We start from the raw sequence: 15,669 nt of genomic DNA on the forward strand, positions 1-15,669 counted from the left end.
TCAAATTTATGTTAACGTCCTGTCGAATTGCGTAAACCTGCTATTCATTTGCATATAATATACTGCATATATTATAATGCATATAATATTTATGCAATTTGGCCACAATTTAACAGACTGCGAATTGAGATCGTACACAAACTTAAAACAATTAAGTATTTTTGCTAGGATAATTAGTTATTGTAGATATATTTCTCACTCCTTTCAAGAACGTCATAAATCGAAAAACTTGATTTTTCAGGAGAACGTTTTTAAAGTTTAAAAATACAATACAATGTATTAAAAATAAACATCAAGCCACTTATTGAACTTTTTACTGTGCAAAAGATCTTTTAAGGTAAAATCTGAAGGTTTTATCTCCATTTGAAAAATATTTAGTATGTTTAAAAAAAATAATTAAACAATACCTTTTCTTCAAATGCAAAAACAACACTTTTTGCCCTGTAGCGGGTAAATATTACATTAAATATTATTTTAAGTTAAAAATGTGCCTCTTTTGCTGGGATATAGTACATTTTCTGGGCATTCCGAAAACATGCACAATTGGAAATTGACGATTTTTGATTTATGACGTTCTTGAAAGGAGTGAGCGACATGAACTACAGCTCCTGGTATAAACTAGTGTTTTATATTTTGTTTTCCGTGGTTAAAACCATATAGTTACAGTAAAATCATTTCTTCAAATCTACAAATCCCTAGGAAAATCGGATTTGATCTGAATTCTGATTATAACCATAACATATTTACATAAAGTATGTACACTTATTTTATATAAATACTGACCATTCGATTTCATAACACATACAGTATTTATTAGTTCGTATTTACCATTTTTGACATATTACCGGCATTTTGTTTCCATTTATCAAAAAACATATTCAGATAATAAACGACGTATGTTTTAAAAGGTGATCTGAAAAATATATTTATTTTAGTGTCATTACGTGTATCCAATCATAATTTCTTTAAACTGATTTAGTAATTCATTGCATTACTCGACACACTTTATAAAATGAAATATATATAAAAAAAAGTCTGAACTACTCGCGTAGAAAGTGTATTCAAATAATACAACACAAAAGTTCAAAATCGTGATGTAAAGTAATCATATATGTATAAGCTCGAGACAATTATCTATTTTTTCTAACGCTTAAAAAAACTAACACGAATTATTCCTATATATCCAGACAGGTAGGTGACTTTGTATTATTAGGTGTTATTATTTCATAATGCAGCGATATTTAGTATGGTGTAATTTTGTACACATTTCTCATATCGAATTACTGCAACGCGAAGTCAACGAACCTGCGATCGTTGTAACAGTCTGGCATGGATAAGGAAGGCCATTGTGTGTCAAAAATGTATCAACATTATACATAGTTTGATAGATTTGATATGAAAAATATACCAATATCAAACATTTGATAGATTCGCCACCGTGCTAAAAAATGTATCAACATTGAAGTTTTGATAGATTTGCCACCGTACTTAAAAACGTATCAATATTGATGTTTTGATAGATTTGCCATCGTACTTAAAAACGTATCAATATTGATGTTTTGATAGATTTGCCATCGTACTTAAAAATGTATCAACATTGAAGTTTTGATAGATTTGCCATCGTACTTAAAAATGTATCAACATTGAAGTTTTGATAGATTTGCCATCGTACTTAAAAATGTATCAACATTGAAGTTTTGATAGATTTGCCATCGTACTTAAAAATGTATCAACATTGAAGTTTTGATAGATTTGCCATCGTACTTAAAAATGTATCAACATTGAAGTTTTGATAGATTTGCCATCGTACTTAAAAATGTATCAACATTGAAGTTTTGATAGATTTGCCATCGTACTTAAAAATGTATCAACATTGAAGTTTTGATAGATTTGCCACCGTACTTAAAAACGTATCAATATTGATATTTTGATAGATTTGCCATCGTACTTAAAAATGTATCAACATTGAAGTTTTGATAGATTTGCCACCGTACTTAAAAATGTATCAATACTGAATTTTTGTTAGTGCTTGTAATTAATTAATAGTAATTTATGACCGTGCTACTTTAAATAAAAAAACATTTATATTGAAATGCCTAAATTTTTTGCCGATGTTTCAATTTTAATTTCGTTAAAACCGAATTTCGACAAAATTATGTGAAAATATTAAAAAATTACCAAATGTTGATTAATTTTATTTAAGGTGCAATATTCGATGAATCGCAACTTAATTTTATTTAACCCATGATGTGACGTTATAAATTTGGTTCTTAAAACACAGTTTTCGTATTGAAAAAATAAGTTTTTCATCGAAATAAATATATTGTTTTGAAAAGAAAAGAGTTATTGAAAGGTAAGGAGTTAAAAAAAATTATCTAAATATTTTTTTAATATGAGTATGTTCTAAAAAAAACTAAATTCCAATACATATTTTAAATAAAGCTAAATTCAAATATATTAAAAAAAATTACTGCGGAAAGATGTCTAGCACCAAGTGCGGCCGATCGCATTCTGATTTGAACGTTCGAGATCTCAACCATAACAATATTTTGGTTTGGTCTCTGCTAAATAAAAGCTTTCTCAATCCAACCATAGATGCTGCCGTGAACTCATGAACATGAGAATCATGATAAACCAGGTTATGACAGGTTGTAAGTCATGTAATAAATAAATAGTATTTTTATTTTGAAGTGATTTAAAATAGACTTACCGATGAGTTGCTCTGTGCTGTTAGTATGGAGGCCTAAAGCTCTCCCGAGAGCGAAAGCTTTTTCTATAGGCTGATCTGAGAAAGCCCACGGACAAGTCGCTCCTCCGGACTGAGATACGGCACGATGGAACAGCCCCTGAAATTTGATCGTGTATTAGAAAATATATACAATCCGAACTCTCCGTAATCCGAAACACGTTTAAATCCGAACGATTTAAGGATTTAACGATTTAACAGATGTAAGAAGTCAAAATAAAATATTGAACAAAGGCGATATAAAGGAATGGGTGCATGATCAAGAGTTAATATTAAGAAAATTGTAAAAAAAATAATGTAATTTTTTCCTTTCTTTTTTGTGTGTATACTTTGTTTAAATACATAAAAGTAATAAAAAAACGCAAGTAAAAATAACTCCACCCACAAGACACACAAGGTGGTTTGGTGGGTCTCTGCAAAATAAAAGTTAATTACCGTAAAATAAAACACACTATCTGCGGGCGGATTTGCGCTCATAATAGAGATAAATATCTCTGAAAAGAAGTGATAACGTTTAACCATACTGTATACATTGATATGAGATCAAAAGATGCCGCAAAAGTCATGCGTAAAAATAACTACCACGCAATTTATGACGAGTCGAGTAAAAAGGTAAAATTACCCTTCCCGCCCAACACCACCAGTCGAGTGAAACGGTAAAATTCCCTTCCCGCAGTGTGCCCAGTACAAAAAATTATAAATCTGTATTTGGTCTACAATAATGAACGTATCGTGACAATAAATGTCACCTGTCAGGGAAACAATGAATTATGTCGATACGTTCATTATTGTAGTAGACCAAATACAGATCTAAATAATTTTTTGTACTGGGCTCAAGTAATACATCAAAGTTCAAGTATGTTTATGAATTTTTAAATGAATGTATAAATATGTATATATTTAGTTAGCAAATACATATTTCAATATATGTAAAAGAATTCCCGGCTCAGCTGATGGCAGTATTGAAAATTCCACCTTGGGAACCTGTAGCTTCAGCACAGCCATCAAATAGGCTAAAGAAGTCGTCCAGAATACTGAAGAATTAAAAGTTTTGAGACGGATGTGTGATTTAGACCTTGAACACCTTTTTAGGTTCATTGGTTCAAAATATTACTATTATTTTTTAATTATTCATTCAGTACCTACCTAAATCAAAATATACCGCTCACTCCTTTCAACAACGTCATATATCAAAAACCGTCAATTTTTTGTTGTGCATGTTCTCGGAATGCCCAGAAAATGTACTATAGTACTGGGATATATCCCAGCAAAAGCGGCATATTTTTAGCTTTATATTTACCCGCTACAGGGAAGAAAGTGTTGTTTTTGAATTTTGAAGAAAATGTATTATTTTTATTTTTTTTAAAATACTAAATTATTTTCAAATGGACCTATTAAACCTTCAAGTTTTGTCTAAAAATATCTATTACACACTAAAAAGTTCAATAAATTGCTTCATATTTATTTTTAATACATTTTATTATATTCTTTAACTTCAAAAACGATCTCCTGAAAAAACAAGTTTTTTTTTATATATGACGTTGTTGAAAGGAGTCAGCGATATGATAAAGAGCATTTTCATAAACGGAAGTTTTACTTTACCACTATTTGATACCATATTTGTATAATTCGGAAATACATAATATGAAATTGAAATATTTGTGTATATCGTAAAACATATATATTTATATTTTTAACAAAAAAAGGTAACACGTTGTGTAAGTGTTTTATTTGTATAATATCGCACCTAACTAATGAAAGGCAGTATTTATTAGTAACTTAAATGAAAAATATATTGCTACTACGTTTTGGTAAACCTACCGATATTCAATTTATTACCAATTTGACCAAGAATTTTCATCTTGGAATTCAAGTAAAACATGTTTATCATTTAACCTTGACACGCCGCATATTAGGTTAAATAAATATTAAATAAGTACCTACCAGCATTTAAAAAAAGTTGAATATTTTCTTTAAGCACCTACTTATTTTTAATCGAAGAGAGTTTTTGACATTCCCATGAAAAAGTGATAACTTACGTATTTTATTTGCGTATTTTTACGCTACCGAACTTATTATTTACACTACTAGCATAAAAAATAGAGGTCAAGATTAAAGTGGCAGAAAATCATGGTACCTGCGTAATAAAGTTGTTATTAACTAATCGACACGTATCTTTCCATCTACATATGTAGTTCTATGTCAGAAAGTCAAGCAGGTATAACAATTACACACATGTCTGTAATCTTGTATGTTTCACGATGAAATGTGTGGTAAAACTCCCAGTGATATAAATCGTTGTGGTTAGATAAAGAAAAGTGTTGCTATTGTTTAAGATTTGCACGAAATGAATGAAGAAAGAACTTTGGGACAAACACCGCACGTGTTACAAAAAAGAAAATACAGGATACAGTAAAAAAAAAACTAATAATCTTTGTTAATTACATCTGATTTGAGGGACGTACGATTTTGTATGTTTATTTTCTAAATTTGTGTTTAATAATACAGACACAGAGAACCTGATCATATTGTGAACCAGGCAATCGCCTTGGATCTTCTTTGAAAGACATCTAGACGAAAACCAAAGAATTTATGGTTGCTTCAGAAAAAAAAATGATTCGAAGGCATAGCCAAGGTGACGTTGCCCATGACAGAAGGATCTACAACCTGAGGATGAGGAGAGCTGACCCCAACAGTCGACGTAAAGACGACAAGTTGGGATGGAGCCAGGAAAAAGAAAAATACTTAATACCAACACGAATTAAGTGTTATTTGTATTGGATTTTAAAATGAAAATATAGGTCCCTTCTTACGCAATGTACGAGTCAATGTCAAAATTCCAATAAAGGACTATTCTTTTGGGTTTTGCGGACTTTGAATTAAAATTCGTAAAAAAAAAACGAACATATGTGTGGGGGTTCTCACCAAAACATTACATTTCCATTATAAATAATTTTAAATAATCAGGACTTCTAGCTTGTAAAATTGTTACGTTTTGGCGTGATTTAATGATTTCATATTGGTTTAACACAGGATTGGTCACGTTTTGTCGCAACTTTAATTAAGATTTCGATAGAATACAGTAAACAGAACAAATTTGCATTTAAAGGATTTTTTGTGCATTTGGGAAACTTTTTGGTGAGGACCTCCACATATAATATAAGTAAAATAATTTAAATTCCATATGTCGAGTTTATTGAGAATATTTCTCATAATTTTGTTGTATTTTTCTAAAAGCCTGTCGGGTTTTTCTTTCCAACTCAATCGGTAACCCAGTTTTCATTACGACTAACGAATTGTCGCAGGCATTTACCAATAAACGCATGTCTTCGATTTTTAGCTTCATACATTATTTATAACGTGAGAATTGCAAGAATACCCACGGCAATGATTTGAATTTAGTAATTAAATAGGACAACATTATAACAGTACGTAAGACGTTGCGCAACAAAGCGTGGGCGAGAGTTTACCTCGTATTTAATCAAAGTGTGAAGTGAAGATGGCGTATGGAATTTGGAAGCAATCCCACATGAGAATAACAGATAGAAGGCGTTTTTTGCATCACCTAACGTCCAAATGAGTCTAAAATCTAGCTACGGCCTTTGCAACACCGCTTATCATGTTCCTCTACTTAGGCTCCGACTTTATAAGTTTTATAGCCTATTTCTAATTGTGAGTGGGTTTACTGTTTATGATTAAAGTTACTTTAATTTCATGTAATTCTTGAGTGAAAGTTTCACCCCTGTTACCCCGGTCCAGTCGCGAATGTTTTGCAGCCACGATGTTTGCTTTTTGTCAGCTCCTCACAGTCCTTCTACCTTTCCCATTATAATTAATTGCAGAAGGTAGTGTTCTTCTTTACGAATTACGTGACCAAGATATGAAATCTCACAAACCTAGATATTCGACAAGAGTTCCTCTATCCTCTATCTGATCTAGCTCTTCTTAGAACATTTTCATTTGTACTCTTATCCATCCAAATGAATCCAAGGTGTAGTAAGCATTGCTTTTGTGCCTATATGAGTAATCTGTTTTTTTGTATGGATTATTTGTTACAATATTATGTTGATTTTTTTGTATGAAAGTCACCATAAGACAGCATAAAACAGTTGCTGTTAAACTAAAATATTTCAATTATTAAAGCAATTGAACGGATAGTATTTTAAATGTTAAAAGCCTTCCTCCGCAATAAGTTATATGCCTATATGGTTAACCTTTTTTGTGTGGATTGAATAGTCCATGCGAAAAAGGTAAGGTAAAATTTGACCTAAAAACGGATGTTATTAGGTCAATTTTTTGTATGAATACTACCATAAGACCTGTGTTATTAAGCTTAAATATCAAAATTATTAGGGTATCTTAACGGATATTATTTTGAATGTTAATAGCTTACCTCTGCAATTGGTGACATCATCAGGTACTGAACTGCTGCTCCTCCTGCTGATTCACCGAAGATGGTGACCCTGGACGGATCCCCTCCGAAGTACTGGATATTGTCTCGCACCCATTTCAAGGCCAACACTTGATCCTGAGCAAGAACAATAATGGGTTAGAACCTATTATTTCCTCTACATTTAATTAAATTGAAAGAAATTACGCAACGATCCGTGGGAACCAAGAATGGCACACATTATGACGTTATTATTGTTGCCATTATCAAATTATTGTCATGGCATGCTGTTAGACAATAAAATAAAAACATATGCTATTGGCCCAGTGGTCGTCAAACAACGATTTTTTTTTCTATAGAGCCAAATCTGTAGGCAATTGTATACACTTTTATCATAATTTTTGACCTTTTTAAAATTACACTCAATAAAAAACATCAAATTTCAATTGTAAACTTCAAATTCAGAACGCGAACTATTTAGCGAGAATGCATTTTTTACAATATAAATTGGAATTTGACTTCTTTTAGAATATATATTAAAAAAATATTTTTATAATTTTTATATTTTTATAACTCTTTACCACTCAATAACTCTTTTCTTTTCAAAACTTATCAAAACTTTTTTTGTTTGATACGAAACAAAAATATTTTCATTATTTTTCAACAAATGGTATTTGAAGTAAAAAAAATTAATTACCTATGCCAAATGTTGTCCGCCTCCGTAGTGTAATGGTCAGCACGCTCGGCTACCGTTCTGGAGGTCCCGGGTTCGATTCCCAAGGGGGGTAAAAGAAATATAGGTGATTTTTTCACTGTAATATTTATTCAATATTACCCTGGACTGGTACCTGAAGCGGAAGGCTGATCACCTTTCCTTCATGTGTAAACGATCAAGATAACACTGCGTTTATATGACGCAGTGCCCTATGCACCATTGGGTGCGGATAAGGGTTTTTTTAAATGTTGTCTGGGTTTGAAGAAAATTAAGTTGCGATTTATCGTATATTGAGCCCTAATATGAAATTTATTCATCAATTTAAAAAATCTTTTGAAAGTAAGGTATCAATCAATAAGAACACTACTTATTGCGATAATGTCTTTGCATCTCCTTTGAAAATTTGACCAAGTCAGGTTTGTAAGTCGTTATTTTATGTACGTTTCCAGGTTCTTATTAATTTCATATTTTGCTTTTAACACGTTATTTGCAAGCAGTTTTTTCATCAACTCCGATCCTAATTAGTATGCTAATTAGGGTCGTACACTTATCAGAAGTAATCGCAAACCGAACTCTGATCTGTAAAATGTTTTTTGGCCTCTCGCGCTGTACCAAAAGTAGGCACATAAAACGCTTACTTTCGTCTAAAAACGTCTCCCGCTTTCTACCAACATTATGTTAAAGAAGGTTTTAAACGTTTCCCGCAAACAATATATTAAGGTTCACGCATCAAAAATATTGTTCACATGAATACAAAGAGTTGAAGAGCCTTCCCGCGGATGTTTGAGCTAGAGCCGCACTTAAAGATCAAAGAGCCGCATGCTGCTCCCGACCCACACTTTGGCGATTTATGTATTATACTAACCGATATGCTAACGGCAATGCCACCTAGAATATTATTGAAATATAATGCCGTGCCGCAATATGGGTTTGGCAATATGTAAACCGTTTCTATAGACCCTTGGGCAAAAATGGCGAACACGTGACATACGTTTTACGTGAACGATTTTCACTAATTGGGGGATCGTAAAATAGGTCGTCATCCCAAAAAAATATCAATTTAACAGTTTAATAAACATGTAAAAAACATATTACAGGAACAAGATAACATTTTTAATACAATATATTTTCACAACGTTTTAAGTGTGTCCAAATCCTTGTTCACAAATCTAGGTTTCTCCACTTTTTTCAGGATTTTTTTTACGTTTTTGATATCTCAACGCGGATGAAGAAGAATATGAAAGCCTGGGTATTTACAGGTATTATGATCTGGCACAGGCTGGTTAAGTGATCTCTTTATATAAAATGTAACATTCAATATTCTGCATATTATAAAATATATTCTCGTTATTTTTTTAAAGTTGCATATATGATTATTTGATCGTATTAAAACGTCCATTCCTCATTTTACATAGAAATTTCAGTTCGACTGTATACATGTTAAAAAAATTACGTTAAGTATTTTAAACTGAAACTTTTTTTAAACCTGTGAAGGTATCAATAACAATTTTTATTACAACTCTTTGAGGGATTATCCATTTCCTGAATGGATGTTTCATATATTACCCTAGGGTGGCATCTGAAGCGTAACATTAATCACTAATCACTAAATTATTTCATAAACTTTTTTTATGAACATTAATTGACGGGGAACTCTCAGACTTCAAATTCAGAGCTCAAACGACCGCGCTAGAGGTCGGTCGTGCTTACCCGTGCGATGTAAAAACATAAATAGGAAATTGACCTTTTTTAGAATATATGTTAACAATATGATTGATATAATTTTTGTAAACCCCTTACCTTTCAAAAACTCATTTCTTTTTCAAACCATATATTTATTTCGAAGAAAATCTTAATTTTTTTAAATACAAAAACCGTATTTTAAACAAAATATTCAATTACGTCAAATGTTACCTGAGTGTTAAGAAAATTCAATTTTATCGATTTATCGTATATTGGGCCTTAAGAACTTAATTATTTCAATAACTTCCATAAAAATCAATGATGGTTTTAATGCTATGCCGATTACATTATTCATATTTTTTTACACAATAATTAGTTTCGAAACATTTTTTTAAATGATTTTAATGGACTGTAAACGATTTTAGTAATTACTCTTCGAAACGTATTACATTACGATTACAATGATTGTATCATAACTCTTTAATATGCTTGCATTGAATAAAGTCAATTACTCAATACCTAATCTTTTATATTTACTTATTAACTGCCTGTACCCGGCCTGGCGTTACTGTGGCTCACTCTGATTAAATTCAAATAAAGAAAAGGTCTTGAATGTTTCTTACCAATAATTTGGTTCGAAAAGTACTTATTTGAAGGATGAGCATATAAAACAAGGAATTATCCATCAACCTAAAGAATAGTAATTATTGTTGCTGTATCGTTAGGAAGTGAAATATTCCAAGTATCGATATGGACCGCGAAATCATTGCAGAGGTTTTGCATGAGCTTTTATAAATTGTTTCAATATTTTAAGCCCTGTAAATATCCATGTCCGCCTCTGTAGTGTAATGATTAGCGTGTTCAGAAGTCCCAGGTTCGATTCCCAGGAAGGGGGGGGGGGTGAAATTAGTGATTTTACATTATAATATTTACTTAATATAACCCTGGGATAGTCCCTGAAGCGCAGGAGTGATCACCGTGCCTTCGTGTAAGTAACGATCAAGATAACGTTGCGTCAATACGAAGCAGTACTATATGCACTATTGGGTGCGGATAAAGGTTAGAAGAAGAAGAAATATCCATAATTTTTGTCACGTTGAGATTTCAATAAAAATCCATATAAAATTTAACACTTGAAAAACCCAAATACTAAATATCTTAATAATTCGTAATTTGACGGTGTTGTACATTGTCAACAAAATACATTTTAAAATCGAAAAAGTAAAATCGTTTTCAAAATAATGTTTCCTGTTGGTTTATTTTAAACGCCATATATTATTAAACTTTGATTAAAAGTCTTGCAACCAATGCTCGATGTTCTGTCTTGTGTTGCCATGTATGGAATCTGAAGAACGAAAAATTAACCCTTTCATATCAAAATTGAAATAATATACATATATAATTGTTTAAAAACAATTTTTCAGTAATTTGAAAAATTAACAGCAACAAACCTAGTAGGTACGTTAAAATTTAAATATATTAATTGTAATTGATTATATAGAATCAAAATATATTTACTTTAAAAAAATGAGTATGAAATTCAGATTTAAATTGAAATAGAAGTCTGAATTTAAAAAAAAATAATATCCTTAATACTTTCGAAAAAATTTTGAAATACTTGGTAAAAATATGATTTCATGAATTGATTCGGTAGTCATTTTGTGATAATATCTATGCATTTTAAATTTAAGTTTAACTTGATGATTACCTACCATTATTTCTTAATGCATCAAAACATGTCCTATAATAGATTTTAATTATAAATGGTATTAATATGTTTTCAGAATAATGAATACTATCTTTCTACCTAAATATAGCATCGATACCACGTGATGGTATATTACATTATTAAAAAAACGACAACAAAGAAGAAAAGCTTCACCAAAAATAGTTGTAGGTACTTATTACTGTAAAATGTAGTCGACACAAAAAATGTTACACTTCTATAAATAATATTATATAAATACATAATTTAATTAAATATAATATTCATATATATTTTTTTAAATGTTAGTAATATAAATTCACTCACAAAGATGTTTTTCTACCAGTTTCGAGATGTACCCGTCACTTCGTCAGGACAATAACTACAACAGCATGCAAACAATACTGACAATGAAACGGGTACATTTTGAACCGGTACACAAAAAATCTCGGTGAGCAGTTATATACTAATATTACTAACATTTTTAAATTCAAATTCATTCATTCAAAAAAACTACAAAAGTAAAAAAGACTAACCACAAAGTTAATGCTTTAAATATTAATAACATTGGATCAATATTAAAACTAAATTTTAGATTTACAAATAAATAAAAACATCTTAAATCTCTTTTAACAATAATAAAATCATCTGAGATTTTTTTGAGAAATCTTTAAAAAAATATTCCACGTATTTAAGTACTTTTATTTAGTAGATACGAAAGGGTTGAAAACAGTTTCTGTATATGGCAATACATAATCACATAACTTCTTACTGCGCGGTAGTAAGTATATAGTAGTAAGTAGGTTCCTAATGTCACGAAAATCGTTAATTTCACTACGCAAATGTCAACATTCAATTTGTAATTAACTCAGGTACCTACAAATACATTCTCGTTTCCTGTGCGAAATATGTTTATACACTTTCCACGATTAAATAATGCTATTAACGCCTAAATGTGTCAATTAAGTACTGGAATAAAAAATATGTTTTTAAATTGCATAAAGTACCTACCAGTATTTAAAGCTACGAAATGTCTTTAAAAAAAAATAAATGGCCTCAATATTTTGCATTATGTATTTTTGGCACTGGCTCTTATAATTTCAATAATTACTTATCTATTATGTAGTTTTTTTTTACGATACATAAAAAAACAACTCATTATAACTGAGAAATTTATGTAACTTTACATATATAAAATCACGAAATACACATATGTTTTTTAAAAATAATTAGTGAAAAACCCATCAATGTGATTATATAACCATGTTCGCCAAGTACTTATTGACGTACAACACGTTCCCACTTATTGTCATACTCAAATGTACATACTTATATTGTATTTACAAGTACCTAAGTATACACTTAAGTTTATTATTCAAATAACTAACTAATCAGCGCGTCGCTTTCCGCAGGGATAGACAGAGAAAATAGAATGCCATACGAATTTGTTTTTGCAAACCTCTTCCACATTCATGCATCTCCTTTTACGAACCCGCTTATTATTCCATATACTGACTGACTATTCATATGATGAATTACTACTGACTGACTTGATATTCCGACTATTGATATAATCATAATAATATCAACACATTTCTGGGATATATGGTTGGTAGTTAGGGATACTCCCTTAGCTAAATTTTTAAATTTAAATTCCACTATTGTAAATACCATTTAACAGCATTAATTTCTTTTCCGTCTTACTCCTCATTACTAAGGGTTGTGACCCTTGTCGAAGCAATGACTCTTCTCTAGTTATCCCTTGACTGCGCTGCACGTAGCGCTCCCAACACCAAGCTTCCTGCTGCTGTCTTAACTTGATCTATCATGTGAGGGATTTTCCTCTCCCTCTCTTCCCCTTCAGGCTACCGATCACAACCAGTCGTTCCCAGGCTATTCTCATTGCCACGCGCAATGTGTCCAAAGAACTGAAAAATCCGTCATGTACAGACACTGGCCAGAGTCAAGCCTTCCAAGAGTTACTCCTGACGAATAGACTCGTTGGTGCGTCTAGCTGTCCATGGGATTTGGAGCATGCGCCATGGTAATTAGCAAGTAATATTTAAATTAAAAATGGATAAATATTACCCCAAGGTGACTTCCGTATCATTTAATGAAGTTGAAATTGTTTGGTTGACGTTTAAAGTCGTCATTTGTTTACCTTGAGTCCAGCGTTACCGGGAACGTCTTCGTTCTCCAAGTTGAGGAAGCCCAGACTGCCTAGGCGATAGTTGAGGGTCACCAGGACGACTCCTTCGGCTATGAGGTAGTCAGGGCCGTAGAAGAAGGAATTGCCTGAACCCATGGAGAATCCACCGCCGTGGAACCAAACCATCACAGGTAACAACGGTTTTGGCCTAGAGTAAGGAAATTACAATTTACCATTAATGATTTTTAAACATCCAAATATTATAATCAAATTCTTCTTCATCTTTGATGAGATGACAAAAATAATATTAAAAATAACTCCTATAATTGGAGGTAATCCAGATTTTTGAACAAGTATTTGGACACACTTAAAATGTTGTAAAGGAAAAATTTCTGTGTAGAAAATAAGATTACCACATTGATTGCTGCGTATGCGCTAGTCGCGTACTAACAAAATTTGGTAATTTTTTTTATACCCGTATAAGGATATATAAGAGTTTATTGTATTGATATCTCAACATAGGTGAAAAAGCATATGGGAAACTGTGTATTTACAGAGATTTTGATCTCTCATAGGTTGGTATAAGTTATTACTTTATACACATTCTATGTACTTATGATTGAAAACCACACCACTCAAATTTCGGAAGCCATATTTGTCCTTTAATTTAAATCTTCCTTTGCGAGTTTTTGGCACCATCTACGGTTGTAAGTTTAAAAAAGTTACTTAGCAGAGATCTTCATGAAATGTTTGCAAGATTCTAACCGAAATATATTACATACTACGAGACTCTTGAAACACGGTTTTCATTTTATTATAAAACTTATATTTAGAGTTATAGTGAAACAGCCTTTTGTGTACAAATTATTGCAAAAAAATTAGTTTTTGGTAGTTCTTACCCGACTTCTTTATTAGGCAGATCCGGAGTATAGACGTTGAGGAATAGGCAATCCTCTTCTCCCTTGTAGTTATCGAACAGGATGAACTTGTGAGGGCATACATTCCCTTCCTCCAGGGCGTCCCTGGTCCCCTTCCAGGGTTCCACGGGACGGGGGGCCTTGAATCTGAACATACCCGTGGGGGGCTGGGCATACCTAGAAGAAAAAAAGAGTATTTATGGGATTAAATCTAATTCGTTGATTAGTCCATTCACGTTTTGTGATAAATATCCCTTCAGGTATTTCACAGGGGAATCTTCTAAGCCCTATGCTCTCAGCCATGTTCAATATCAAAGATTGAAAGTCTTTTTTTTCCTTTTTTTAATTCATCAATATGTTAAAAATAAACTGACAAATTTATCAGTTTTTCACAAAATAACAAAATGAAAATTTTAAATGGATAGATATTACAACCTAATAGAGTATTTATAACAGTTAATCCAAAGAAGTTGATTGGTTCATTCACGTTTTGTGATAAATATCCATTCAGGTGTTCCACAGGGGTCTCTTCTAAGCCCTACACTTTCTGCCATATTCAATATCAAAGATTTCAAGACCTCTTATTTTGTTCATTTAATTCATCAATATATAAACATAAACAATTGAATTTATCAGTTAATCAAAAAATAATATAATTAAAATTTAAAATGGATAGATGATAATAAGATAAGTACTATCGTTAAAATTTAAAAAAAAACGTGTATTAAGATGGTATGGGCATGCGAAACAAATGAATGAATAAAGAACAGTAAAATAAATTTATGTTACGAATGTAATTGGAAATAAGAACTTAGGAAGACGGGGGAAAATTTGGCATGATCAAATAAAACAAATAACGATTAAAAAAAAAGTGGTGTCTATTGTCTCTGTGTATCCCTGAGTGGAATGGGATAGTAAGTTGGTCAATTTTAATTCATCAAAATGACTGCCGAATCGATTGGTGAAATTAAAAGAAATAATAAAAAAAAAGTAAAAACTCTACGTCATGGTAGTAACAAATGTGTTCATGGTAGATAATATCGATACTGTTTTAAATTTCACGATAATATAAGAAAATGATTGAGAAGAAAAAAGAATGAATTTCATATCGACTGTGTGTAGGTCAATTCCCTTTCCACCACAATCTAAGAAATCTTTAGTGATGATGATATGGATGATACGTTTTTTTATCTACAATATTGTCCATGCTCAAACTTCTGTAATCCTATGATGTAATATTTAATTTTTCTGGCAGTAAATGACAACTGTGCCGAAATTAAAATTTATTTAAAAATCAATGATACGTAGCATGTACCGTTGTAAAATTAACGTAACCTTAAACTAACTATTAAGCAATTCTTAAA

The 15,669-nt window shown here is 31.4% G+C and overlaps 1 protein-coding gene across 1 annotated transcript in view; it reads right to left on the bottom strand.

Annotated features, from left to right (window-relative positions):
- Positions 1–15,669, bottom strand: part of LOC148307816 (juvenile hormone esterase) — a 45,025-nt gene that overhangs the window by 11,401 nt on the left and 17,955 nt on the right. The window contains exons 3-6 of the mRNA XM_088262759.1: positions 14,288–14,482; positions 13,401–13,596; positions 7,140–7,274; positions 2,711–2,846 (exon numbers count right to left, since the gene is read on the bottom strand). Of these exons, the coding sequence (XP_088118885.1) occupies positions 2,711–2,846; positions 7,140–7,274; positions 13,401–13,596; positions 14,288–14,482 (662 nt within the window). The remainder of the gene's footprint in view (positions 1–2,710; positions 2,847–7,139; positions 7,275–13,400; positions 13,597–14,287; positions 14,483–15,669) is intronic.

The sequence above is a fragment of the Brachycentrus maculatus genome, unplaced genomic scaffold, assembly GCF_059751285.1.
Source record: "Brachycentrus maculatus isolate JH-2025_06_01 unplaced genomic scaffold, ASM5975128v1 h1tg000188l, whole genome shotgun sequence".
Lineage (NCBI taxonomy): Eukaryota > Metazoa > Arthropoda > Insecta > Trichoptera > Brachycentridae > Brachycentrus > Brachycentrus maculatus.